General features: G+C 68.4%; 3 protein-coding genes across 3 annotated transcripts; all 3 read right to left on the bottom strand.

Moving 5' to 3' along the window:
- Positions 1-1,667: 1,667 nt before the first annotated feature.
- Positions 1,668-8,696, bottom strand: TEDC1 (tubulin epsilon and delta complex 1). Its single transcript, XM_043434314.1, has 8 exons — positions 8,409-8,696; positions 8,233-8,311; positions 7,741-7,943; positions 7,307-7,462; positions 6,375-6,473; positions 4,099-4,185; positions 2,752-2,940; positions 1,668-2,186 (listed from the first exon to the last, which is right to left on the bottom strand). The coding sequence occupies exons 1-8, from the start codon at positions 8,550-8,552 to the stop codon at positions 1,668-1,670; spliced, it is 1,476 nt and encodes a 491-aa protein (XP_043290249.1). The 5' UTR covers positions 8,553-8,696.
- A 2,909-nt stretch (positions 8,697-11,605) lies between these two features.
- CRIP1 (cysteine rich protein 1) lies at positions 11,606-13,631 on the bottom strand. Its single transcript, XM_043490174.1, has 5 exons — positions 13,046-13,631; positions 12,124-12,218; positions 11,977-12,034; positions 11,852-11,898; positions 11,606-11,735 (listed from the first exon to the last, which is right to left on the bottom strand). Exons 1-4 carry the CDS (start codon positions 13,083-13,085, stop codon positions 11,858-11,860), a joined length of 234 nt encoding a protein of 77 aa, XP_043346109.1. The 5' UTR covers positions 13,086-13,631; the 3' UTR covers positions 11,606-11,735; positions 11,852-11,857.
- Positions 13,632-20,016: 6,385 nt separating this feature from the next.
- LOC122455209 (cysteine-rich protein 2) lies at positions 20,017-25,230 on the bottom strand. The gene is made up of 8 exons (XM_043490173.1): positions 25,052-25,230; positions 22,096-22,190; positions 21,962-22,019; positions 21,592-21,732; positions 21,436-21,504; positions 21,264-21,358; positions 20,642-20,699; positions 20,017-20,568 (listed from the first exon to the last, which is right to left on the bottom strand). Exons 1-8 carry the CDS (start codon positions 25,092-25,094, stop codon positions 20,501-20,503), a joined length of 627 nt encoding a protein of 208 aa, XP_043346108.1. The 5' UTR covers positions 25,095-25,230; the 3' UTR covers positions 20,017-20,500.
- Between the last annotated feature and the right edge of the window lie 788 nt (positions 25,231-26,018).

The following is a 26,018-nucleotide window of genomic DNA, read 5'->3' as shown; positions in this document are numbered from 1 at the left end:
TCTCCTCTGGGGCCCCTGGACAGACAGCTCCATCCGCTCCACTCCAGCCTTGACACAGGCAGGTGTCACAACGAGCTGCAGCTCCGGCTTCTTTCAGTGACCAGGCCTCCGCCTCCATGCCATGACTCCCCACTGAGTGGGGCGTGGCGTGCCCGCCTCCTGCAGGGCTGTGTCTGCGGGTGGAGCAGCCAGTTCGGCTCCAGGGTACACGTGGGCCTGCGCTCCCCCACGCGGGGCCAGGGGTGGCGGGCAGGGTCTGAGCCCTGGGGTCAGGCCTGTGAACCTGTCACGTCACACGCAGAAGGGGACTCTGGTGGCCGGCAGATCAGGGGGAGTGCAGATGTGGAGAAGCAGCGAAGAGTCAGAGAAGGAGCCCGTGAGGTCTGAGGCCCAGGGCAGACTCTCCAGGGCCTCCTGCCTGCCCACTGGACCTCAGTCCCCTGGAGTGGCCGGATCAGGACCACACTCACTTATTACAGCAGCAGGAGGAGCCCGACCCCAGGGGCCCTGCCGCCCACCAGCCTGGCCTCTCAGGCTGGTCCACCTCGTGTTTCAGGATCAGCGCCCCGAGTCCCACGGACACATGGGGCTTCTGACTGAACTGTACTGGGCCGGAGGGTCAGCGGGGGAGTGACAGCCCCAAGGCACTGAGTTTCCACTTGCGTTTTTAAAGCTCAGGTTCCCAAAGGCCCTGGCCCTCACGGCCCTAGGGAGTCCACAGGAGGCAGGGAGTCCTTCCGTGGACTTGTTCCCATCCAGCAGGCAGGAGGGCGGTGGTAGGAAGACGAGAAGTGGCCCCAACACCCGAGGCGGAAGGCCTGGGTCAGGCACCTGGACCCCAACTGCAGGCAGCAGGGAGCCACGGCCTTGGCAGGAGGGCTCCAGCCGCGGAGGGGGTGCAGAGAGCCCAGGGGCCAGCCACGGGGTAGGGTCAGACAGGCGGTCCTCACAGGGGCGTCTGCTCGCCGCTGCCGGGTCTGGCCGGTGCGCCAGAGGCCAGTGCAGAGGTGCCATGGGTGTGCCCCCACCTCTGACAAAGGCCCGGACCAGCTGGTGCCCCCAGGCGTGGGGGATGTGCCAGTGAGAACATACTCTGGGGGGCCCGGGGTCCAGGGCCTGAGCCAACCAGCGGCAGGTCGAGGTCAAGCGCCCGGGGAGAGGGCAGCCTGGACCAGGAGGCCGAGCCTCGGCTGTGCCCACGGGGGTGGGGCATGGGCGCGAGAAACCAGTCTCCCAGGACGGGGACAGGCCAGCTCTGACAGGGCTGGCGGGACGTCCACAGACAGATGACTCTTTGTCAAGCTGGGCCCCGCTCCCTTGCGGCCTAGAAAACAAAGCCCCTCTGTCCGCACTGGCCTCCCTCCCGGGCCCCTGGGCACCACCCCCAGGGACAGAGCAGAGCCCCCACCCAGGGCTCCCATCACACACGTCCCAGGCACAGGCTGGCCCCAGTGGGGTGTACAGGGGCGCCCAGTGTGCACTGCCCGACACCCACCCCACGCTGCAGGCCTCCCCATCTGTCCAGCACCTGGGGAGCCCCAGGCCAGCCCCGCCTCGCCAGCCTGCCCAGGGGCACTCCCCAGGCCTGAGGGGTGCCCCCTTCCCCGACAGAGGCCAGCTGGAGCCTCGGCTCTGCCAACAGGCCTCCACGGCGTTCCTCCGAGTCCTCACCGAGGCCTGACGCCCATGGCACCACTGTGGGCTGTCACAACCTCCTCGGGGGCACAGCCCGGGCCTGCCCCAGGCCTGGGGGGAGCAGGCACGCTCTGCCCAAGGTGGGGCCCGGGGCCCAGAGCCTGCGCCGCTGAGGATGGATCCTGCCCATTCAAGGCCCAGCCCGGACATGGGGGCGCCTGCGGCACTCCGCGTGTGGGCGGCGGGACCCAGATGAGGCCGGGCCGCGCTCCCGCCAGCCTGGCCAGCTCCTGCTGACACTGGCCCTGCAGCTGGCGCAGCATCGCCTCCAGGCAGGCCTCCCGGGCCCTGAGCGCCTCCGTCGCCTCGGTGGCCCACAGGCCCGGGCCGCCAGGCACCCTGGCCTCGGTCCTCACCAGCCGGCGGGGTCCGTGGGGCCGGGCCTGGTCCTTGCCCTGCTCCCAGGCCCGCTGCAAGGCTGCCAGGTCCTGCGCCACGGCCGCCTGCAGGGCCCGCCTCGCGGCTCTCCACTCGGGCCCGTGGCCACCAACCTGCACAGGAGACGGCGGCAAGTAAGCCAAGGGCGCCCCGTCCACCAGGACATGGCCCCGGGCCCCTTGGCTCTCACTGAGCCTGACCCCCACCCCCAGCCCCACAGCAGCCCCTCCCGTTGCCTAGACGTCACTTCTCCCAGGGCGGGAGGACTCCCCAAGTTGGCACCAAGGCCCGGCCCCTCCAGGCTCTCACCCTCATCCAGTGCTGGGTGCTGAGCCACAAGCTGGGGGTGCTAGGCCCTGGGACACGGCCCGCAGCCTGACCACCTCCACAGCCCCGAGCCCTCAGGACCACTCTGCCTCGGGCCCAGCTTCGCCCCGAGGTGTGGAGGGGGACTGGGCCTGGCTGCTGCCTGCAGGCCGAGTCCTGGGGGTCTGCTCAGAGCCCAGGGCGCAGCCCCAGGGAGCCCACCCCCAGCCCCACCCAGCACTCCAGACGTCCAACAGGATGGCCAGGGTGGGGCACCGGGGAGTCTGGCAGGTGAGCCCACGTCTTCCAAACGGGGCAACCCTGGCATGGAAGTCCACAGTCAAGTGGCCCAGGCCCGCAACCAGCTCTCACCGCAGCCTGCCAGGCGGCCCGCCGGTCCTCCACCGCCTCCTGCAGCTCCTCCTGCAGGGCCTGCAGCTCCTCCTGCAAGGCCTGCAGCTCGCGCACCGGCAGCCCCGCCGCTCCAGCCCCTGGCTCGGGGATCCTAGGCAGAAGCGTGGGCGGTGAGGCCTCCAGGGGGCAGGTGTCCAGGACTGTGTCCTGCAGGGAGAGACCTCAGTGAGAAGCAGGGTGGCAGGCCCGGGTCTTGATCACGGGCCGGGTTCCCCAGCCAGCGGGGAAGAGAGCAGGGCTCAGCTCCTTCCCCGAGGTCACAGAGGGGGCTAGACAATGACCTTCACCCCGGGGGGCCTGGAGGCCAGGGACGCACAGAGGCCAAACTTCCAGAAGGCTGAGACCCTCTGAGGAGTCTGGATCTCCCCAGGAGCTGGGAAGGGTGGAGATGGGACAGACAGATGTCTGAAAAGAACCCCACACTCGAAACCCAAGGCCCAGGTGAAAAACCACCTTCAGGGTTGGGCAAGGTGGTGTCCCCGAGACCTCTCTTCTTGCCTGGAGAATGGGAAGACCCCCAAGGCCCAGGGCTGCCGTGGCCAGGGCCAGGCAGGGGAGGGGTGGGGAGGGCGGGGGAGAGGAGGGGAGGGCAGGGGAGATGAGGGGAGGGGAGGGGTGGGGAGGGCAGGGGAGAGGAGGGGAGGGGAGGGCATGGGAGGGGAGGGCAGAGGAGGGGAGGGGAGGACAGGAGAGGAGAGGGCAGGGGAGAGGAGGAGAGGGCGGGGGAGGGGAGGGAGGGCACGGGGAGATGGGGGAGGGGAGGGGTGGGGGAGGGCAGGAGAGGAGGGGAGGGGGCTGGAGGGGATGGGCAGAGAGGGGGGGAGACAGGGAGGACGAGGGAGGGTGAGAGGAGGAGGCGAGGGGAGGGGAGGGGAGGGGGAGGATGAGGGAGGGGAGGGGTGGGTGAGGGCCAGGGGAGAGGAGGGATGAGTGGAGGGCAGGAGAGATGAGAGGGAGGGGTGGGGAGGCAGGGGGAGAGGAGGGAGGGGAGAGGAGGGGAGGGCAGGGGAGAGGAGGGAGGGGAGAGGAGGGTAGGGCAGGGGAGGGGAGGGGAGGGCAGGAGAGATGGGGGAGGGGAGGGGTGGGGAGGGCGGGGGAGAGGAGGGGAGGGCAGGGGAGATGAGGGGAGGGGAGGGGTGGGGAGGGCAGGGGAGAGGAGGGGAGGGGAGGGCATGGGAGGGGAGGGCAGAGGAGGGGAGGGGAGGACAGGAGAGGAGAGGGCAGGGGAGAGGAGGAGAGGGCGGGGGTGGGGAGGGCAGGGGAGAGGAGGGGAGGGGAGGGCGGGGGGGGGGGGCGCCTCCTGACCATCCACCGCCAGAAGACCAGCTCCCGGTGCCGCCACTCCAGGGCTGCCTCCAGCCGCGCGTTCTCCGTCTCCAGCCGCTGCAGCAGCTGCAACGCAAGACCCGCAGGTCAGAGCCGAGCACAGGGCCCCTCTATCGCGCTCACCTCACTCCCACCTCCAAGCCTAGTACAGCAGGCCGACAGGCGGGGCGGGGCGGCCTCACCCCCAGCACCCCCAGGCCAAGCTCACCAGGCCCTTGACCACCCTGGGAGCCCCCATCCCCACCCCAACCATGGGTCCTGCAGGTGGGGGCTGAGTGCCGGTGCCCCTCACTGGGGACGCCACGCCACATCCCGGCTGACAGACGGTTGCACCCTGGAGGCTTTGGGCAGCTGGGCATCCTGGACAGCAGAGGCTTCTGGGCTCTGGGAGCCCCGCTCCTGTAACCCCCCTAAACCGGAAGGCAGGGCCGGGGCCCAGCATGGAGAACACAGCCGCAGGGCCCCCTGCGCCCCGCCCTGCCCCCAGGCGTGCGTGGGCCCAGGTGGCCTCTGTGCTGAGCCCCCGCCCACCTGCCCAGGCCGCCACCACCTCTGGAAGCTGAACGGGGTGAGGCTAAGCGTGGTCCACCCCAAGGGCCCACGGCAAGTGACAGACACATCGGCTTCTGCAGCCCCCCAGGACTCTGGTCCCCTGGGAAGGCCCAGGCCACTCCCTCTAGAAGAGAGCCCAGAATGTGATCTGGGGCCCAACAAGCAGCTGGAGCCGGCGTCGAGGCTGCCCTGCCAGCCTCATCCCCCAGAGGCTGCGCGGAGCCCCAGGCCACAAGCATCTGCATGCCCACCAGGCCACCAGGGGCTGGACACCGCTGTCCAGACAGTGGGGGGGGGGGGAGGGGTGGCGGCCTCGAACACCAGGCCAAGGGCCCAGCCCAAAGCCAGTGGAGCAGGGCAGAGGCAGGCTTACTGCAGTGAGAACTGCCCTGTGACCTGGGAGAGGGCTGTGGACCTGGGAGGGTGGAGCCATGTGCCCATACCACACACACACATACACACACACACACGCACACACCCGCTGGCGAGTGAGAAAAGCAGCTTCATGAGTTCCCAAAAACAGTCCCGGGGGTGCCCATACCCCCACACACAGGCCGTACAAAAGCAGATGGGGGACAAGGTACTAAGAGCGCAGTAACCACTCCACAGCGTGCCTGACCACTGATGGCAACCAGAGGCCATTCCAGAAGCTTCTGGGACCCATCCCAAGAGCACAGGCCCTTCAAGTAGGCTGCTCCCAGCTGCTACCCACAGACCGTCCGGAAACCTTGGGAGGAAGTCAACGTCCCCCTCGGCCTGGCCACGACGCCGTTTTCAGTCCTGTGGCACCAACTCGCACCAGCACCCAGGCAGAGGGGGAGTGCCCCCCCACCAGCACCCACGGAGGCTGGGGTCCCAGACAGCACCAGGCTGGGGCTGCCACAGTCCCCATGCTCCCCCAACCAGGGGACCAGGGGCAGGAGGCCCAGGCCCCGCTGAGTCACCCCAAAAGGGGACTGAGCCAAGGGCATCTCAGTACACTCAGCTACTGCCTCAGCACCTCAAGGGCCAAACACAGTTCCTGCCCACAGAGTCAGCCAGACAGCCGCCAGGAACGCCAGCCAGGTGGGTCCCAGGGCCACCCTGACCCCACATCAGGGAGCAGACCCCCAGGAGCACGCAGCACTACAGCCAAGACCTGCTGGGTCCATCCTGAGCCTCAGTCATTCTGCCCGGCCAAGTGCCCCCAGGCCGGGCAGTGCCGGCCTTACTCTGGATGGCCAGAGTCCAGCACTCAAGTCATGGCCACGAGCCTGGCCCAGGAGCCCCTGGCCACACGAGCCCCCGGGCAGGGCACAGTGTTGGAGGGGGCTCCTGAAAAGAAGGTCAGCAGAAAGAGGGCTGCTCCCAGCCCATCACCAGGTGATACCTGCACGGGCTCAAGGCACCCACACCCGTCAGCCCAAACCCTGAGCGTCTTCCTTCATCCCAGCGTCCCTCCGCCACCACCACGGCTGGCTGCCAGCCGCCTGATGCCTGTGCTCTCCCTGCGGCCCAGACCGTACCAGCCACACACACACTCGTGGCGGCACTGGCAGGCCAGGGCGAAGAGAGGGACAGAGGTTGCGCCCATCCCCCATGCAAGCCAGATGGTGAGCTTGACGACCACCCACAGCCCACAGCCGATCCACTGCCTGGGTGTGCCACACTCCCAGGCCCCTTCTCACCTTGGGCCACACCCACCTCGGTCCCACCAGCCTCACCTGCCGGCCGCCCTCGGGGTCTCTGAGCAGCTCCGTTTCGGTGACAGACAGGTGGCCAAGGCTGCGGTCACTGTGGCAGCCACGGGTGTGCGAGTGGATCTGAGACACAGCACAGGCCCCATGCTGAGCGTGCGGGCGCCCCCCAGCACCAGGCAAGGTACAGACCAGGAAAGGGGGTTCAGAGAGGGCCCGGCAAGGGAGAGTCGTCAGCACTGCTGAGGCTGGCTCGGGGCCCACCAGGAGGCCCTGCAGAGGGAGGAGCACCCCCATCCGGCTCCTGCACCCCTGTACCCTCCTCAGCTCATCAAGTGGCAGGCCTGGGCGGTGGCAGAAACAGCCCCGGACAGGCTCGGTGGTCCAGTGAGACCAATGGCAGGGACACACACTACCTGGGTCTGGGGGGCAGGGAGGTCAGCAGGGGGGCACGTCCCACACAGCAGGAGTAGCTGGAGCCCAGACAAGTTCCAGGAAAGGTGAGCAGAGCAAAAGATCCTCTGCCAGGGGTTCTAGCACCAAAGAGTCCTGTGCTGGAGGGAGCCCAGGCCACCCACCCAGTCACCTCTCAGCCCAGAACATGCCCTGGGCTGGTGGGGGTACCCCTGTGCCCCCACAGCTGAGCCCTACCAGCCTTCAGGACCCCCGAGAGAGCTGACCACTGCCTGTAGGCCCACACCCAGGAGATGGTGGGAGGACCAGGTGCCTTCCCCCACTGGCTTCCCTGATTCCCTGCCCCACAGACACCCAGCAGCACCTGCTCAAGGCCCCTCCTGAACAATCTGGAGCCCCAGCATCCCACCGTCGGGCCACCCTCAACCAGTTAGTCCCCAGCCAGACACGGGAAGGCCCATATCCAGCCAAAGGCCGGCCCCATCCCGAGCTGGGAATGCTGGACAGGCCTGTGCGGCACAGAGGCACTGCACGAGCGGCACTACCTTGCCCAGGAGGGCGCACTGCTCCTGCTGACCGGCCATCAGGTTTCGCCACCGGAGCCGCAGCTTCCCCATCATCCACTGCAGGTGGCGGATGTCCACAGAGCCTTCTGCTTCCACACGGGGAGCAGGCGGGCCAGGGCTGGCCAGGGCCTCACACTGCAAAGGGAGCAATGGTCACACGCTGCCCCTGCACCCCATGCAGGGACCCCGAAAGGGAAAGGAGACCCATGAAAGTGACCGCCACCAGGTCTGAGGGGTGCCAGGAAGAGTTGGGGACAGACCCTGTGGACACACCGGGCCCTGCCCTGCCTCCGTGTGCTCGCCTGGGCATTAAGGAAGGCAATGCTGACCCCCACAGGGCCGACTCCGCCGATCCAGCTCCCGCACCCCGGATTCCAGGCCGGGCTGGGCCCGGCTCACACTCCTGCACCCACCTCGCACACGGGCATCTCGTCGCCCAGCCTCACGTGGCTCTGGGTCAGCAGCCGCTCGGGGAGGGGCCCGCGGGCCAGAAGCCAGGCCAGGGCCAGCAGCAGCTCACGGCCACCCTGGGAGCCGTCGTCCTGGAGTTGCACCAGCGCCCGCCTCGGGTAGCCCTGGGAGTGCAGCACCGACTTCACCCAGCGGACTTGAGCCTCTGCGATAGGAGACGCCAGCTCAGGAAGGCCACCAACTGGAGGCGACAGTGCCCCAGACCCTAAGGAAGGGCCCCACCCGCGACCCCAGAGCAGAGAGCACGCTCGGAAGGGTCCAGTAGGGACACGGGGACCTAGACAGGAGGCGGGGAGGGGCGGGGTCACCACGGCGGGTCCGACGGGGAGGCGGGGCGGTGGGCGGGGCTCTGCAGAGGGCTGTCCCGTGAGTGGTTGGTGGGCGGGACCCTGTGCGGTGGGCGGGGCCGGGGCGGGCCTGGCGGGAAGGCTTACCCAGGGCGAGCGAGACCGAGGCGCTGTCGGCGGACAGCGGCGAGAGCACACGGAAGAGCAGCCGCCAGAGCGCGGGGGCCTGCGGAGATCAAAGAGCGGCTGCCAGTGGAGCTGGCCACCTCCCCTCGTCCACCCACGGGCCCACCGCGCCCGGCTGCCTGCCCTGCTAGCCTCACCGCCTCCGGACGGTCAAACTTGGCGCGGCGGAAGATCTCGGGGCTGGGCGCGGCGGGCAGCGTCCGGCTCAACGCAGCGATGGCCTCGGGCAGAGCCCGGGCCGCGTCCGCCGGGTCGGGCCGGCGCCGCCGCCGCCTCCCCATGGAGCTTCCACTGGCCTCCCCCGGACCGCGCGCCGCCCGCGCGTCCAATCCCAGCGAACGCGGGTTTCCCGCGCCCAATCGCCGCGCAGATGCCGCCCCCGCTGAGCCCGCGCCCAATCGCCGCGCAGGTCCCGCCCCCGCTGGACCCGTACCCAATCACCGAGCAGGCTAGGGCACGCCTCCAGCTCCCGCCCAATGAGCGGCGCCTCCGACATTGGGTGCTGTCTGTGCTGCCCAGTGCGGAGGCACTTCCGGTGCGTCCAGCACCAATCGGCGTTGAGAGCTCTGCGGGGCCCGCCTCCGCGACTCAAGTGCTGCAACCCTGACACGCCTTGTCTGGACCCCGCCACTCAGCCCCGCACCTCCAGTTGCTTCAAACGGCTGCCGGGCAACCACCGACGGCTGGGAGGGCAGCGCTGCCGGGCGCCAACATCCCCGGGAGCGATCCTCGGCCTCCTCGAGCCCTCTCGGGCCAGGCCGCTGCGGGCTCCCGGGACCCGCTGCTCGCACCAGGCCGCAGACGTGGGGGCCGGCACCGGTGGACGTCCCTCGACCGATCAGCCCCGCGCCACGCGGGCGGGTGCTCCTCCCGACCGGCCGGCGACTCTCCCCTTCAAACCTACGCCTGCAGACCCCCGCCCGGTCCCTTCCTGTCCAGTCCAGCCTCTGCCTAGCCAGCCCCCTTTACCCCTTAGCTCGTCCCCACCCCACCCCTGCCTGCCTCTGTCCTGCACCTTCAGCCTTCTTCCTACCACTGAAGAGCGGAATCCTCACGGCCACTTTGGAAAGCAGTTTGGGTTATTTCAGAGCTAGCCTTAAGTCTACTAGACGGCCCCACAATGCAAGTGCCGGGAATCTAGGAGGACTCACGTAGACATGGAGGAGGACAGACACAAAACACTATGTGGTGTGTTATTGTTCAGTTGCTTAAGTCGTAGCCAACTCTTTGCGACCCCATGGACTGCAGCACGCCAGGCTTCCCTGTCCTTCACTATCTCCCAGAATTTGCTCAAACTCATGCCCATTGAGTGGGTGATGCCATCCAACCATCTCATCCTCTGTGGCCCCCTCCTCCTCCTGCCTTCAATCTTTCCCAGCCTCAGAGTCTTTTCAAACAAGTCGGCTCTTTGCATCAGGTGGCGGTAATATTAGAGCTTCAGCTCAGCCCTTCCCACGAATATTACTTTTCATCCATAGGAAGTGTCAAGAAAGCAAGTGTGCAGAGACAGGAAGCAGGTCAGTGGTGGCCTGGACAGAGGCTGGGACCAGGGTGTGGCAGCAGATGGGCATGAGGGAATTTTTGTGGGCGAGGAGACTGGTCTATAGCTGGATTGTGCTGATGGTTGCAGAACTCTGTGAACTGGTTAAAAAGCACGGAGTGTGCATAGGTGAGTTTTATGGCATGAAATTATGCCTCAATAAAGCTGTAAAGAGGACAGAGTAGGGGAGGGAGAGAAAGCAGAGAAAGTGTTCCCCAAACAACCCTAACTTTGGCCAAGCCGACAGGAAGTGTGGTCACGCCTGACTCCATCTTCTGCCCAGTCCTCACCTTTGCCTGCCCCCATCTCAGGCACAGCCAGCTGCTCATCCCTTGTGTCCCCTGCAGAAGTGACCCCCTTCTCTATAACTTGGCCTCTGACCCAGGCACCCCGACCCCAGGAGGCTGTTTCACTAGCAACCCACAAGAAGCTTACCTCCCGAGAGTCCTCCTTCCACCACCGGCATGGGGGCATTGCTGTCTGCCCCCTCACCCCCAACTTCAGTCCCCTCCAGGGTCCTCCTTCAACTGGGGCTGGGACCAGCACAGGCTTCCAGTCTGGCTGTCTTCTGTCTCTGAGCCCGGAGACCACCCTGGTTAGGCCTGCCCGCCATAGTGCCAGCGGACTTTGCCCAAAGTGGATCCTGAGCCCTTTTCCCTCTCTGGCCTTCGCACCTGCTGGGCCTTCTGCATGGCGTACCCTCCTTCCCAGCCTGAAGCCTGACCCACTCAGCTCTCTAAGCGCTCATCTGCCCATCACCCCCAGACAGCGAGCCACACCGTGGGGCCAGGAGTCAGCTGCCTCTTCAGGGCCGCCTCCCAGCAGCTCACAGCAGACTTTCCTGTGCACGCACTTCCCACTCTGCACTTGCTCTGCCCACAAGCCCTCAGTCCCTGGGCCCCCAAAACACCTCCCTCCCGCCGCCGCCTGCACTGAGAAACCCAGGCTCGCTCAGCATCCTCTGCCCCTTCCTCCTCGGTCCCATCCATCCCCAGAGGCTCTCCAGCTCCCACCCCTCGGAGTTCTCTGAACCACCCAAATCTCTCTCACACACACACGCACACGTGACCCCACACACCTCCCTGGGCCCCCCCACGGCTGTCCAGCGCCGGCCTGCCAGACCCACAGCCAAGCTATGGGGCAGGGCGGAGGCCACACGCAAGGCTGAGATGACCCCTCTGGGCTCTTTAGATCAAGTCCTGGGACGGGGCAATCTGCCAGAGCCAGACCAGCAGTGACCAAGTAGAGGGAACGGGGAGGGCTCTGAGGGAGGCTCAGGCTGACGTGAGAGTTTCCAGACAGCCCCCAGCCGTCGCTTCCCAGCCAGTCCTCACAGTCCCCCATCGGGCAGCAGCCACGTGCTAGCCCCTTGGGTGTAGGGTGGGGGCAGATGAGGTGGGTGGTGTCTGGGTGGCTGCATGGAGGGGGCTGGCTCCATCTGGCAGGGTCAGGTAGGGAATGGAGACAAGGGTGGAGCCACAGGAAGTGGGGAGGGCAGGCAAGGACTCCCCACCACAGCACCCCAAAGCTTCTCAAAAGCGGAACCAACTCAGCGATTCACCCTGCGGCCCTCTGTTCCTGCTGACCCGTTCCAGAACCAGGGAGGAGGCCTGCACATCTGCAGAGCTGGACAACGGGTTGTCCAGTGTGGTTCCACGCAGAGCACCCCTGCCCCAACAAGGCAGCAGGCAGCAAGGCTGGCAGCAGCAGGAAGAGGGAGTGCCAGCATGGCCTGGCGTCGACCCCGGCCACACCCCTGCACCATTGCTCCAGGGATGCAAACACACAGGCAGGTCTTCCAAGTGTGCGTGTTTATTGAGGGCACGGGGTTCTACAGGGGAGCCCCACGTGCCTGTGGAGAAAAACCCGCCATCGGCCTGGAGGGCAGCGGCCCGGTGGGCAGCTGGAGATGGGTCTCCAAAACCTGTGCAGAGACAGACAAGGACAGAGGTGAGTGCAGGCCCAGGGCGCTCAGACCTCACTGCAGGGGATGCATGCTCAGGGCCACTGGGCGGGGCAGGGTGAGGCGTGGGGAGGTACCTGGATTTACTTGAAAGTGTGGCTTTCGGCTCCACCACGCCCAAAGCCTGCGGAGAGGTAGAGGGCAGGTTAGGGGTGGCCGGGGCTGTGGAGGGCTGGGTCCGGAGGGGGCGTGGGGAGCATACCTTTGGGTCCGAACATGGCTGCATAGCAGGGGTGGTTGCAGTAGGGCTTGCCTTCATGCTGCAGGGAGAGAGGCCATGAGGGTCTGCAAACCCTGCCCCAGCCCTTACCCCTCAGCCTCCCGGATGCCACCACCAGGCCCCACGGACCTCGGCATGACCCCCGGAGGTCAGCGTCTTCCCACATTTCTCACACTTGAGGCAAGGCCGATGCCAGTCCTTCCCCAGGGAAGTCACCCGCTCAGCTGCAGAGGCACAGACGGGACCCCGTGACACGGGGTACACGCACACGCTCGCACCCACGCTCTCCAGATGCCTCTGCCAAGGCCCCACCCACAGCGCTCCGTGGCCCACGCGGGAGCTCAGCGGCACCTGTGCCCCCGCGGGTGGGGCACCCCCAGTCCCCAGACCTTCCCGCCTAACGAGCGGGAGTGGGCGCTGATCCTCGGGGCGCCCCGAGGGCTTGGGTGGGGCTGGAGGAGGAGGAGGTGCGGGTCTCGGGCAGGACCGGGCCGGGCTCCCGGACTGAGCCCTCCCCCGCTTCTGCACCGGCGACCGCAGTGTTGGGGCGGGAGGGACCTCCCACTTCCTCTGCCCCCCCACCTCCCCTGAGCCCCGGGGCGCGGGGCGGGAGGCGGCGCCGGGGTTGCGCCGCCCGGGGCGCGGGTTTCCGCGTCTGTTTCTACTTAACGATGGGACAGGCGGCCCGAGCCCCGCATTCCTTCCTACCCTCTGGAGTCCCCGCCCAGGGCGCGCCAGGGAAGGGGCGAGATAGCGGGACCCCGAGACAGGGAGACACAGAGTCGGGGAGATTCAGAGAGAGGAGACTCAGTAAGACCCGGAGAGAGAGCGGGGCAAAGATGGACGGCGGCCCGACGCAGGGGGCCCGACCGGCACACCCAGGTGGCCACCAGCAAGGCTAGGTGTCGCCCCGAGGCGCTGCCCGAAGTCCCCCTGAGCCCCCGGCCCACCCGGGCAGCCCCGCGGGATGGACCCTAGGCCACGCTTCAGCGCAGGGCTGCGGGGGAAGCCTCAGTTCGAGCCGCGGAGGGCGAGGGTGGGGTGCGCTCACCAAAGTACACCTCCTTGTTGCACTTGGGGCACTTGGGCATGGTGGCGCCGGATCAGGGCAGGTGGCCAGGCGGGAGCAGACCGGAGCGCTGGACTGGGTGGGTCGCGCCGGGTCCGCGTCTTTCAAGGACCCCTGGGTTCCGCCCCTTTGGGACACGCCCCTATCGCCCCGCCCCCTGAGTTCTGGACTTGGACCCGGAGGCCTCGGATTCCAGCCAACAGGCCGAGAAAGGTCATCTGGTCCACCCTCGCCTTAGGGCAGGACCCGGGCCTGGCCGACAGCAGAGCGCGGTCCGAGGGGTGCAGGAGGTCGGCGAGCACTCTCGCTGACTGGACGGGGCTGGAACCCCGGAGGAGCCCCGCCCTCGCCCCGGACTCTAGGCGGGGGCTCCCCAGAGCGGAAGGGAGCACCCCACCCCCCGCCCCAGAGTGCTGGAGCCCGGAAGGTAACCGCTACAATGCAGATAGATGCAAACCAGCGTGTCATACCTTTCCAGGCCTTTCCCTAGATACAGGGCAGAGGGCACCTACCAGGGCATTCTCAGCCTGGTAGCCCTCCCCCACGAACTGCCCTCCGCCTTCATCACGCGTGGGGCCAGAAGGTTGCCCCGCCCCAGTATCCTACCCTCAAGGGACATCCCAGTCTCCACCGGGCCCCCGTTCGGCCTGCTCCTGGACGTCCGTGGGACCGCAGCGGAACTCCCCTGGGACTCCGAGACGGGACATCCCCCTCCAAGGCGGGGACACCCATCGACGGCGGGGCTGGGGATTCTGCGGGATGTCGGGGGTGGGGGGAGTCTGTGCGGCAATGGCCAGGCCTCCGTGGAGCTGTGCGGCGGCGGGGGAGGGGTCCTTATCTCCGCAGGAAGCTCCGAGGGCCAAGCGGTCCAAGTCCGTCGTCCAAGGAAAGGGGAGGCGGCCTGGAGCCTCTCCGGTGCCAGGCGGAGACTGTGGGCCCCACCCGCTCCAGGAATGGAGAAGGCCAAGGGGGCTGGCGCTGGCGGGCTGCAGGGCCCTAGGCCATTCTCCTCCGACCAGCGGAGAGGCCTGCGGCCTCATGGAGGGGTGCGGGGTTGGGGGGAGGCTGCTGGACCGGTCTCCGTTGCCCTTCAGCCCAAGCGGAGGCAGGGAGGCCTGGGTGGGGTCCCCCTGCTCCCCGCCCCGGAGGACACTGCCCCGCCCCACCCTCCTGCCGGTCAGTGTCACCCGGGGCACCGCCCTCTCACCTCTGCTCCCCTCCCTGTGGACCCTCCACCTCTCTGCTCCACCGTGACCCCCCAAGCCACACCCAGCTCCCTGACTTCACCAGAGCCTCAGTGCTCAGTCCTCTCTCCATCCTGCCTCCCACCCCCGAAACTTCAACAGCGTCCTCGGCTCCCCTCGACACACCCGCCTCTCAAAACAAATCGTCATCTCTGGGCCTGACCAGGCCCTGTCCCCACGGAGGGTGCTGGAGACCATCCTCTGAGATGCCCTCAGCCTTGAGCAGCGGGAACCCCTCCCCCTCCCCCGAGCCTCGGCAAACCTCCCCCCCCCCGCCCCCGGGGCCTGTTGCTGGGAGGAGGGGAGCCAGGCCACCTCCACCTCAGTACCCCCACCCCGACCTGCCCTGCCCTCTGCCCCCCGCCAGGCCCCACAGTGGGGGAGCATGCCCCAGCCTCTGGGAGGTGGGTGCACGGGACCCCACCCTCCCCCACCACTCTCTAATCCTCCCTCCTCCCTGGGACCCCCCTTCTGCGGGTGGGCCACAGTTCTGTCCCCCACTGGGACTCCGCAAGCCCTGGGGTCCACAGAGCTCGAGCCCTGCTCTGGAGCCCTAGGTGGCTGGCTTCCCGCTGCCCTCAGGAGGGTGCCCATCCTCCACTGCAGGAACCACCCAGCCTGCCCTGCCCCGAGCCTCACCACCCTCTCCCCCCGGGGCACAGGAGTGAGTGCCTCCACGGTTTCTGGAGCTGCGGCCGCCCACCTGCCCCCACCCAGCCCTTGGTGTCTCCCTGGCCTGTGCCTGGTCCACCAGGCCAGGAGCAGAAACAGGAAGGTTGGCCCGGGTTCCCTCCACTCCTGGCTTCATGATCCAGAGAGAAGTGGAAATGAGACAGCTGGAGGGGGACGGGCACATGGACAGACACGCAGACAGGCAGAAGCAGAGAGGGGAGGAAGGGTCAAGACCCCCGGTGACAGAGAGGGCCGGGTGGGTGGGGGCGCCAGGCAGGACCATCTGGGGAGGTGGGCGTCTGTCATGGCAGACCCTGGGGTCAGGTCACACGTGGTGCGCGCACCGCCTGAGTAGGTGTGACGGGCAGAAGTCAGCTCCCCACGCGTGATGAACCTGAGCGGGCAGTAAACGGCTGGCAGCCTGGATGCGCACGTGTGTCCAGGGCCTGTGGACACACCTGTGTGGGCACACCCATCTGAGCATCTCTGGGGGGCTCCGGGGCAGGGAGGGCCACCCTGAGCTGGGCTCGGCTTCCTTCTGCACGCTTGACCCTGGGATGACCCCTACTCCCACCGGAGTCCAAGCCCCCCAGACTCTGGGAGTGGGGGAGTAAGAGCCCTCCCCTCGCAAACCAGGGTGACGAGTCTCTTCCTGGCCTGCCCAGCTGTTATTGCCGTTGCCATAGCCACAGCGCAGGCTGGTGTGGGGAGGAGGCCAAGAGGGGCCAAGACCCATGGGCGTAGCCCTTGGGTTGGTATTTAGCACAGTTTTTCCAGACACACACACACCACACACACACACACACGCACACACGCACACACACACACACGCACACACGCTTTCTCCCTGGAACCCTCCCAAAGCTTCAGCTCCCCCAGCTCCCTGTCTGTCCTGCCCGCCTGTGAAATTAGGGACCCCCCCTCAAAGCTGCAGTCCCCCAGCAGTGGGGGCTGTGCAGGGTGGACAGTTCCCACAGCCTCTAGACTCCTTGGCCAGGCACACCCCCATTTGAGGCTTCCCTGTGAGGTGCCAACCAGGCCCTAACAGCCCTCCAGGAGCAGGCTTCCCGCTTCCATCAGCTCACCTGCCCTAGGAAGCTCTTGGAGGGGCGGGGCGCTGACCCAGCCCAAGGTCAACCAAACTCAGGACCACCGGGCCAGTTCAAGACCCAGCCCTGCTGCCTGGCCCGCCACCCGTTTCTCCACCCTTTGGGGGCACTAGTGGCGTCTGCTGCACGGACACACACGAGGCACAGTGAAGCACCAGGCGCATCCCGACACGTGGCCCCCCGAGCTGGCAGCACCCAGCCCCACGCTCTCCCTCCCAGCACTGGCCCCAGGGCTGCAGGCATCTGGAGTGTAAGGGACAGAGCGACCAGCACAGCCACTTGCCCCAGGCTGCTCTGTGCCCAGAGTACGTCCCCCTCACTCTGCCAGCATGAGGGCACCCAGGGCCCAGAGACCTGGGGGAGGCTACCGCAGGGTTCCGGCTGCTGGCCAAGGCCACCACCACATGGCTCACCCTTTCAGTGCTCACGGCCACGCCCTCACCTGCTCATGTTCCACCCAGACTGGAACCAGGTGGGACCCTGCCCCGCAGCAGGATTCTGGATGGAGGGGGCTGGTGGGGGCCCACTGGGGCTCCAGGCACTTGGGAGAACTTGTGGAGCAAGGCTGGGCCCCAGTGACCGCTGAGGAATCTTCCAGGGAAGTTCTGCCCCTCGGAGCTACACAGATCCACCCCCATCCCGGACCATACGCCGCGGCACTTGCCCCTGGCCTTTGCCAGCCATTCCTGAAGCCTCCACCCCGCGCCCCAGTCTCTGGGCCCCGTCCTCAGCACGGACAAGAGTAAGGCCGTCCCCTGCGAGGGCTGGAGGCCGGCAGGGCTGCTCTGGCATTCCTGCACCCAGTGCCCTGTGGGGCCAATGTGTACTCCGGGACCACTGCTGAGCCGGGGCCAGAGCCGGCTGCCTACCCCCGGAGTCCACCCCTCCCTGCCCTTCCTCCAGGCCTGGCTGAGTCACAGGCACTCAGACATTCCCAGGGCCTATTTTTAGCAGCTTGTCTCCCAGGACCCCCTGTCTGCCCCAAGGTCTTGCCCCAGGTGGCCCTGAGGTGGGGGCGGGGGGATGGAATCTGTGCTTTCCCAGGAGGGCTCCAACCCTGTCCTCCAGGCCTGAAACCGGCCCAGGCAGGAGAGGGTCCCTCCCCTGCTCTGTTGGAAGCAGGTCCGGGATGCAGAGGGGCTGGGGGCACCTGCGACCGTGAGCCCCCTCAGCCAGCCCTGCCAGGGCCTGCAGCTCAGCTCGTTGAGGTGCCCTTGCCCTTCCTACCCACCCAGGCTGAGCCTGGTGCCAGGAATCTCTGTATCCTGGAGCCAAAGGCCATGCAGAATGGCCTCAGATTCCAGCCTCACCAGTCCGGCAGCTGGGCGTGTTCTCAGCCCCAGACCCACCCCTGCAGCCAGCCAGGCCCTGAGAAAGCGTGCAGCCCACACCTACCCGGCCACCTCTTCCGGCAGTCCTCCCTGGCCCAGCCCCCAGCAGCCCAGGGCCAGGCTAGCAGGCTCTCGGTGACTTGACCCTCAGCCCCTATGAACCACGGCCACTACCAGTGCGCTGGTGCTCGAGAAAGGTCATGCCCCCTCCAGGCCTGGAGGGGCTCAGGGAGGCTAGCTGAGCGGGGCGGGGTCCCCAGGGAGCCTTCACAGCAGAGGGGCAGCCCAGGGCTGGCATTGGGGAGTCACTGGCCCGGAGGAAGCTGGTGGGGCTGGAAAGGAGACGGGGTGGGGGGTCTAGGGCAGGGGGCAGGAGATTCCGGGCCTCAGGAAGTGGGGACAGAGGAAGCCAAGAGATGCCTGGTGTGGGGGGCAGGGGACCACCAGCCAGGACCTGGGAGGCTGATGGGGTGCAGGGGGGCTCGGAGGGCCCTGTGGAGAAAGTGGGGAAGACTGGCCGGATGGAAGGGGGGTGCAGATGGGGAGCAGGGTGTCAGAGGAGGCTGGGGCGCCGTGCCCAGCCCTGGGGTTCTGGAGCAGAGAGAGGAGCTTAGATGGCATTTCAGGGCCGCCTCGCTAGCCGGTGGGGTGGGGTGGGGTGAATGCCGGGCCGGGGCAGGCAGAGAGGGTGGCGCACCGCACACAGGCCTCCACGGCATCTTGCGGGGGTGCCCGAGGAAACACCTGGCTCCTGGGGAGGCTCCCTGAAGCTGGGGTCCCCGAGGGAGCCTTGGCAGTGCTGGGCCCCCCCGCCGCCCCCACTGGCGGCACCCAGCAACCGCCAGGAGCCAGGCGGGAGCTGCCCCGCCCCGGTTTCCACGACAACCCCAGGGAAACAAACACGGAGGCTCAGCACTCTCCCGCGAGCAGGAAACGGAAGGCGGCCTCCCCGGCCAGACCCCACGAGTGGGAGGCACTAGTGCCAGGCAGGTTGCAGCCGATCCTCCCTCGGGGCGGGGGGACCCGGTGCCCCTCACCCTGCCCCCAAGGCGGCAGTCACACAATAGGCACCCCTCCTCCCGGGTTTGGGGGAAGGGCTCGCAGGAGATCGCATTTCCCCGGTGTAGTTTCCACTGGAGCTTCACAGAGGAGGAGGGGCCCAGCTGTGCTCTCAGCAGCCCCCACCGGCAGGACGGCAAGAAGTTCCCATCCGGCAAGGGGAGCCCTCGGCAAGGGCGGGCCTGGGGGTGCTGGGGGTGGCCCCAACGATCCCCCAACCAAGGAGTCTCAGCTTGGCAGGAGGGAGGTGGGAATGGGGACAGTCGTCCCAGCCGCTCCTGAGTGCACTCCTTACCTCTGCCTGGGGTGAAGGCAGGGCGCCCCTGGGGTACCTGCACCAGGGCCTCCCACCCCCGGGGCAGGCCAACCCGCCTTGCACATCCTGGCTGTGTTCCCGGCGCCAGCCAAGTGCAAGGAGACACTGCTGCCCACGCTGGGCGCCCGGACGGGCTGGGAGGAGGCAGGGCGGCTTGGCATTGCAGACACCGAGCCGGCCGCTCCACCCGAGGGACACGGATGGCTGCTCGGAGGACAATGAGCCCAGCATTCGGGCCCAGCTGTCTCAGCCCGCGTCCTGCAGGACGGGTCAGAGAGGGGTCTGTGCCAGGGGCTGGGGTGCTGGGAGTTGGCCCCCCGGCAGCGGGGGGGCCGGGCAGGGCACATACGGAGCCGGCTGCCTACGGTGCTGAGGGCACAGGCCCAGAGATGACCAGGCCCCGAAGCTCCTGGCTCCGGGAGGGCCAGGCCTCTGGGGATGCGGTACTGGGAGCAGGCCGGGGCAGGCGCTGAGCGGTGGAAGGCGGGTCTACCAGGGCTCTGCCCCGGAGCAGAAGAGAAGGGGCGCCCTCTGGCGGGCTGCTAGGGAGCCGCGGATAAAGGGAAGGCAGGCGCGTGGGCGGGAGTCTGGGAGGGGGCTCCTCCAGCTGCTGGGGGTTCCCGGTTGCTAGGGACAGCCTGCAGAGCCCAGAGGTGACTCCATCAACACCGCAAACCGGATGCAGAAACTGCTCAGGCAGGAGCACTAGGCCCTCCAGACAGCCTGCATTCTGTCCCTGGGCTCCCACCCGTGCTGAGGCCGCCGACCAGTCAGTGCCTCTCCGCTCAAAGCCCTCCTGCCTCCACGCTCCTCCTGGGCTGAGGGTCTACTTTGTCCTGCCGACCCCTCGCCGCTCTTCCCCTGCAGGAGGGGCCGTCTGTCTCTCCCTCCCTCCCCCGGGTGCCCTCAGCTCCCCTTCCCGAGGCTGACCCCCGCCCCCCCCCACCCCCGCTGGACCGAGGCACCCGGGTCTTAGTGCCCATATCTGGGCACCAGGACCCCAGCCCTCCTGCACTCCCCACCTCCATCTAGTCCGGTCCTCCCCAGGGGCCCAGCCCCCCACTCGCCTAAACCAGCCCAAACCAGAGCCTCCCTGCCTCCCACCCATGGGCACAGGGCCCCGCCCCCACCTCACATTGGGCCCAGGGGTTCTGGGGGCGCTTGTACTGAGAGATGGGGCCCTGGCTGCAAGTCCACCCCAGAGCCGCAGACACGAGCGCCCTTGACCTTCAGACCTTTTATTGGTAGCGAAAGTCCCAGCACTGAGTGTGAGCCACGTGAGGGTGGTGGGCGGGCGCTGGCGAGGCAGGCGGGAGGAACACGGTGGGGGGCGTGGCTGTGGCTGTCACTGGCAAGGGGGGCATAAATAACACTGTGGGCAGGAAGGGGCGGGACGGGGGCGGCGCCACCTCAGAAAGGTCACCCAGGCCACGGAGACACCAGGGGCGTGTGGGGCCACGAGACCCCGACGTGGGGACACGTGGGGCCAGGACGAGAGGGGGCAGCGGGCAGTCGGGGACACACAGGTGGATACACCCGGAGACAGAGAAGGGGCAGGGTCCTGGGGTCGGGCAGGGGCTCCCTCCTCCCCCAGCTCTCTGGCCCTGGACTTGCAGGTGCAGAGGCGGCCTGGGCAGCGGGCACTCTCCCCGCGCAGCCAAGCAGTGGGTCCGGGGTCAGGGGCCCGCGCAGAGCGGCCCCGGGGCCTAGGGCTGAGCTTTGCCTTCAGGGTCCTTGTCATAGATGTAGCTGCCCACGGCTCCCGTGTTCACTCCTGCAGAGAGAGACCGCTCGGTGGAAGGGAGGGCGGGAGGGAGCCCGAGGCCCACACTCCGGCCCACACTCACCCTTGGGTCCGAAGAGTATTCCGTAGCAGGGCTTGTGGCAGTAGGGCTGGCCATCGTGCTAAGGACAGGGTGTGGGTGGTAAGAAGGGGGCCACAGACTCCACGCCCACCGCCCCCCCGTGGCCTCCTCCGCGTCCAGGCGCCCCCCTCCCTGAGCCCTCGGCTACCGGGGTGGACCTGCAGGATGCAGCGCTGCTGCTGCACCAGCGTCGGTGAGCACGCGGCGCCAGGCCGGCCTCCAGGGGGCAGCACACGCCGCCCCCTCCCGGCCAGCAGCTCCCCTCGGGGCCTGCCAGCCCTCCCCACAGACCCCCACCCCTCCCAGCCCGCAGAACCCCTTGGGCCCCGCCCGCCCCCCCAGACCCCCGCCCCTCCCGGCCCGCCCCCGACCCTCATAACTCCCCTCGACCTCCGCCTGGCTCCCCCTGTAGCCCTGCCCACCCGCCTCGGACGCCCGCGCCCCCGGACCCTCATAGCCCCCCTCGGGCCCCACCCCTCCGGTCCCGCAGCCCCCAGTCTGGGCCCCTATCCGCCCCTCTCGGACCCCCGCCCCCCTGAACCCTCAGAGATCCCTCTGGGTCCCCGCCGGCCCCCGTCGCCGTCCGGGGCCGCGCGCCTCTCACCTCCGCGTGCCCGCCCGGGGTCAGCGTCTTCCCACAGCGCTCGCAACGCAGGCACGGCCGGTGCCAGTCCTTGCCCAGAGACGTCACCTTCTCGGCTGGGGAGGAGACAAGAGGATGACGCCGAGGCGCCCGGGGTAGACCTCCCAGGATGGGGTTGGGTGCAGCCACTCACCGAAGTAGACCCTCTTGTTGCAGCGAGGACACATGTTGGGCTCCCCGGTGAACGTGGTGACGCTGGAGGCTGGGAGAGAGGAGGGGTCAGGGTCCGCCGGCGCCCCGACCCTACCCCCCGTCCCCCCTCACCCCGCCCCCCCCTCATCCAGCCCACCTTTGCTGGGTCCCTTCGGGGGACCGCTGGCTTTACGCTCCTCGGTTCGGGCCACCGGGACCTCGATGGGGCCGGTGACCTGGGGTTTCTCGGAGGAGGGCTTCTCGTAGATGTAGGAGCCGGCCCCTCCGATGTTCACCCCTGGGGGGGGCAGGCACTGGACGCGGGAGCCAGGGCCCTCCCTACCCCCGCGCCTCGCAGTCACCCCCTACTTCCCAGGAAGGCTCGTTCAGCCACGGGGGGCCAGGACCCCCCCCCCCCCCGGGCCGCGGTGGGGAAGGCACGCAGAGTGCTTGTCCTTCCGGGAGACGGGACGTCTGAGCTGGGCGGGGTGTCCGCACCGACCCGGACCGTGGGGTCCCAGCCTCACCTTTGGGTCCGAACAGCGTGGCATAGCAGGGCTTGTGGCAGAAGGGCTTTCCATCGTGCTAGGCAGAGGGCAGGGGTTGAGGGTGGGGTCTGGCCTGGCTCCCCGCCCCCTCCCTGCCTGGGGGCGGGGCTCACCTCGGCGTGGCCCCCGGGGGTCAGCGTCTTGCTGCAGTGCTCGCATCGGAGGCAGAATCTGTGCCAGTCTTTGCCCAGGGAGCTCACCTTCTCAGCTGGGCGGAAGGGCAGTGTCAGCGCAGCGCCCCCGCCCCCCACGCTCAGCCCCTGCTGCCCCCCAGGTCCCGGGCAGCCTTGGAATCTGGGTCCCCTTCACCACCCCCTGGGAGCCGTGTGGCCGCCCCCACCATCCACTCCTCATCACCCTGGGTCACTGCTTGGACCAGGCAACCTGGACAGGCTTCCAGCTCAAACCTGCCCCTCCCTGACACATGCCCCCCTCACATGGCCCCAGACCCTCCAGGAGGGCCCTGTAGGAGCCGGCAGAGTCCGAGCCCCGTGCTGAGGGGAGTGGCCCCAAGCCTCCAGACCCCCGGTGGAGAGGCCAGTCCCTGTGGCCCCTCAGGGGACAGGGCAGGGCGCTGGCAGTCCATATTTGGCCTCCACACCCTAAGCGCCGAGAGCACCGGCCCCTCCTGCCTCCAGCTTTGGCGCCCAAGCTCTGAGACCAGCTGCTAAGGGTCACGTCGGGGGCCCTCCCTGCCCCCTGCCTCCCCCCACTCCTGGGCTGCTGGGCCATCTCCCCATGGACGGAAGCTGGGGCTTCCCCAGGGAAGCACAGTAGGAAAAGGGCGGAGGACTGGGCAGGAAGCCGCTGGAGCCGAGCTGGAATCCTCCCGACTGGAAGGGGCCTGGCCAGAGGCAAGGGGAGGAGAGGGGTGGGTGGGCTGGGGCCCTTCCGCTCAGGCAGGACCTGGCCAAGGAGCGGGGACTCCTTCCCAGAGCGGCCCCTGCTTGGGCCAGGCCTCCCCCAGGGAACCAGCAGGGCGGGGATCGGGGGCCGGGCCAGGACACCTCCAGCCCCAGGAGGCCTGTGGGGGCTCCTGGAGGACAGCTCACACTCCTGGTGGCTCAGGTTCGGGGCTCTGAGTTCTGGCTCCAGTGGCCCTGGTGGCATCTGCTGGCCTGGCCAGGGGCAGCCTCTGGGACCCCCACCCTTCCCAGGGGCACCACAGGCTTATAGATCTTTCTGGCCACTCCACCCTAGGAGGCTGGGACTCAGGCTGGCCAGGCCTCCCGCAGGTCCATGCCAGGGCAGACGGGAGCTGGCTGAGCCCAAGGCGGGCTCAGATCCCATGCCAGCCTGGCATCCTCTCCCAGCTCTCCCGCTGGCCAGCGGTGGCCGAGGCAGCTGCGGCTCAGGGCTGCCAGAACCGTGATACTCTGGCTAGCTGTTAGGCTGTGGCCACTCGGGGGCAGGGGAATGACCCTCGGACCCACTGGGCAGGTCAATGGCCACACGTTACCCGCCCAAGTTGGGAAAGCAGAATCGATTGAGTCTAATGGCTTAGAAAGAAACCAGCTCCCACCCAGCTGCAGTTGTCAGGGACACAAAGACTCAGCATCCTGAGGTCTCTGTGGGGGGTGCCCTGGCCCAGCTCTTCCGTGCACCCACTGGGGTGCAGCCTGACTCGGGGTGGCAGCGTCCTGGCCCCGCCCCTTCCTCCACCAGGGCCTCCAGACCAGGAGAGAAGCCAGCCTTTGTTTTCTGCTGGGAGCCAGCAGCCGCCCAAGCAGGCAGAAGCGCTTTTCCGGGTTGTACACGGGACTGTCGGCCCACCCCTGAGCTGGCCTGGCCCGGGGTAAAGATGTGGGCAGCAGGGCTGGCAGGACGACCCTGGGGCTGGCCCCTACCCTGAGCCTTACAGGGATGAGTCCTGTCCGGGATGGGGACCGAGGGCTGGGCGGGCTCCCCAGCAGGCAGCCGGAAGCCCCGCAGCCTCCAGCCAGGCCAGAAGCACTTCAGGCCAAATCCGGTCCCTCCCCTCTGGGAACAGCAAACAACGGCCTGTGCCTTCTCCTCCCACCCGTCCACAGGGAAACCAAGGGGCCATCTTCACCTCGGCCAGTCCCCACCCCGGACCCTGGCCACTGCCCCGAGGATGACGAAAGAAGGGTCTTCTCTCTGTTCCTGTCTCCCCTGCTCTTCTGGCTTGTGCCACTAAGTCTGTCTGTGCGGGCATTGGTGGGAGGCTCAGTGGGCAGGGACCCTGGCAAAGTGGGGAAGAGGGCCAGCCAGGGTGAGGGAAAGTGGGGGAGTGAGCCAGACACCAGGGTAGGAGTGCCAGCGAGTGGGTGCGCCCATGGGGGGCAGTCTCTGCCAACGCAGGGGGCGTCCAGGCAGAGACAGGCTCTCCTCCCCACTCCCTCCTCCTGGATGCCACTGTTCTGACCTTGAGGAGGTAGGGGGCCTGGCCACCTGGGTTCCAGCGTCCTCTCCTGCTTGTGGGGGTTCGCTCCTCACCCCAACCGCAGGAGAGTCCAGGGGGAACTTGGCCAAGAAAAGGAGCGTGTCAGAACGCGCAAGAGGTGGAGGCCAAGGTCGCCCCCGCATGGGCTGAATCCAGACAGAGCCTAGACCTAGCCCAGCATGTGCAGAGGTCCGGGCTGGGGTTGGGGGTCATGAAGCCAGCCGGCCCGGCCACGTGTCCGTGGGAGGCGCGACTGGGGTCCGGGCGAAAGGGTAGAGAAAGGCAGGAGCGCGCTAAAAGCGCGCAGAGCTTGCTGCTGCGCCCGACCCCGCCCCGCTGGGCTCCGCCAGGCAGGACCGCGACCGGCCGCGAGCGCAGAGCGCTCCCCCAAGCCCGGCCGCTTTCTGGAGGGTCCACGCGCCCCCGCCCGCCAGGCCTCGGGCCCCCGCCTCGTCCCCGTCGGCCACTTCGGGGGTTCGGGCGTGGCCGCCCCCCAGCTCTTCGCCGCTCCACCCTCCGGCCGCACCCGCGTGGGCAGAGGACTAGCCGGATCCGGGCCGGGCATCCTAGGGCGGTGGCCGGGCGCTGGCCGACGAGCGCCGGGGGCTCGCGGCTCTGTAGCGAGGAGCTGACCCCAAGGGCGGTGGCCGGGCCCGGGCACTCACCGAAATACACGGTCTTGTCGCACTTGGGGCACTTGGAGGCCATGGTCCGTACGCCTGGTCGCCCCGCGTCCTCAGCGCGCGCCCGTCTCCCCGCCGCTGCTGCCGCCTCCGCCGCACCCGCCCCACCCGCCCGGCTGTCCGCTCGCCCATTGGCCTGCGGCCGGGGCGGGGCATCGGGAGCCCGCCCTCGGGGTCCGGCCGCCCGGGACGCCGCGGGGGCAGGGGCGCACCTGCCGGGGCGGACTGGGGGCTACGCGACCCGCCTGGCGCCCCTCGGCCTTGCGCGCCGGGTGGCCTCTACCCGGCCCGCTCGGTCCTCGCCTGTTTCCATGGCAACTTCGGGGCAACCGGCTGGGCCGCGGGTGGGGCTGGGACTCCGCGGCCCCCTGACGGGGGGCGTCCTGGCCAGCGGGGCCTCGGCCCGGAAGGGCGGCGTCGGGACACGCAGACTGACGCCCCGACGGCGCAGCAGCCCGCCCGGCCCGGTGCTGGCGTCCGGGTCCCCAGAGGACCCCACCCCACCCTGCTGCGCGCCGCCGCCCGCTTCCCTTTGTTGCTCGGTTTCTATAGCAACGGCCTCGCTCTGGGACAGGAGCGGGATTCGGGCGGGAGCGCCACCCGGTCCAGGCCCGGTCCCGGCCCCGCCTAACACTGTCACTGGTGCTGGAAGCTCAGCGGGTGGAGGGCAGGGCCTCCGCCACTTCCAAAAACAGCGCGAGAGAAACTGCTGGAAGGGAGTGAGGGAGGGGGTGCCTGGCAGCGAGGGGGCCTGGGGTGTGTGCCACAGGCTCTGAAGGCGCCCTCCCCAAGCTCTCCCACCCGAGGGCATGGGGGGAGAGCCGGGAGACAGGAGGCGTGGGGCCCCTGGGGTGCCCCCTCTGCGGGCGTAGCGGCCACGTGGACAGACGCTGCCACCTGCATTCCATGCCGTTCCGCCCTGGACGCCAGCCCCATCTCTCCTCTGGGC

This window comes from Cervus canadensis, chromosome 17 (assembly GCF_019320065.1).
Source record: "Cervus canadensis isolate Bull #8, Minnesota chromosome 17, ASM1932006v1, whole genome shotgun sequence".
Taxonomy (NCBI): Eukaryota; Metazoa; Chordata; class Mammalia; order Artiodactyla; family Cervidae; genus Cervus; species Cervus canadensis.
Note: the sequence above shows the minus strand (reverse complement) of the source record. Positions and strands in the feature narration are given on the sequence as shown.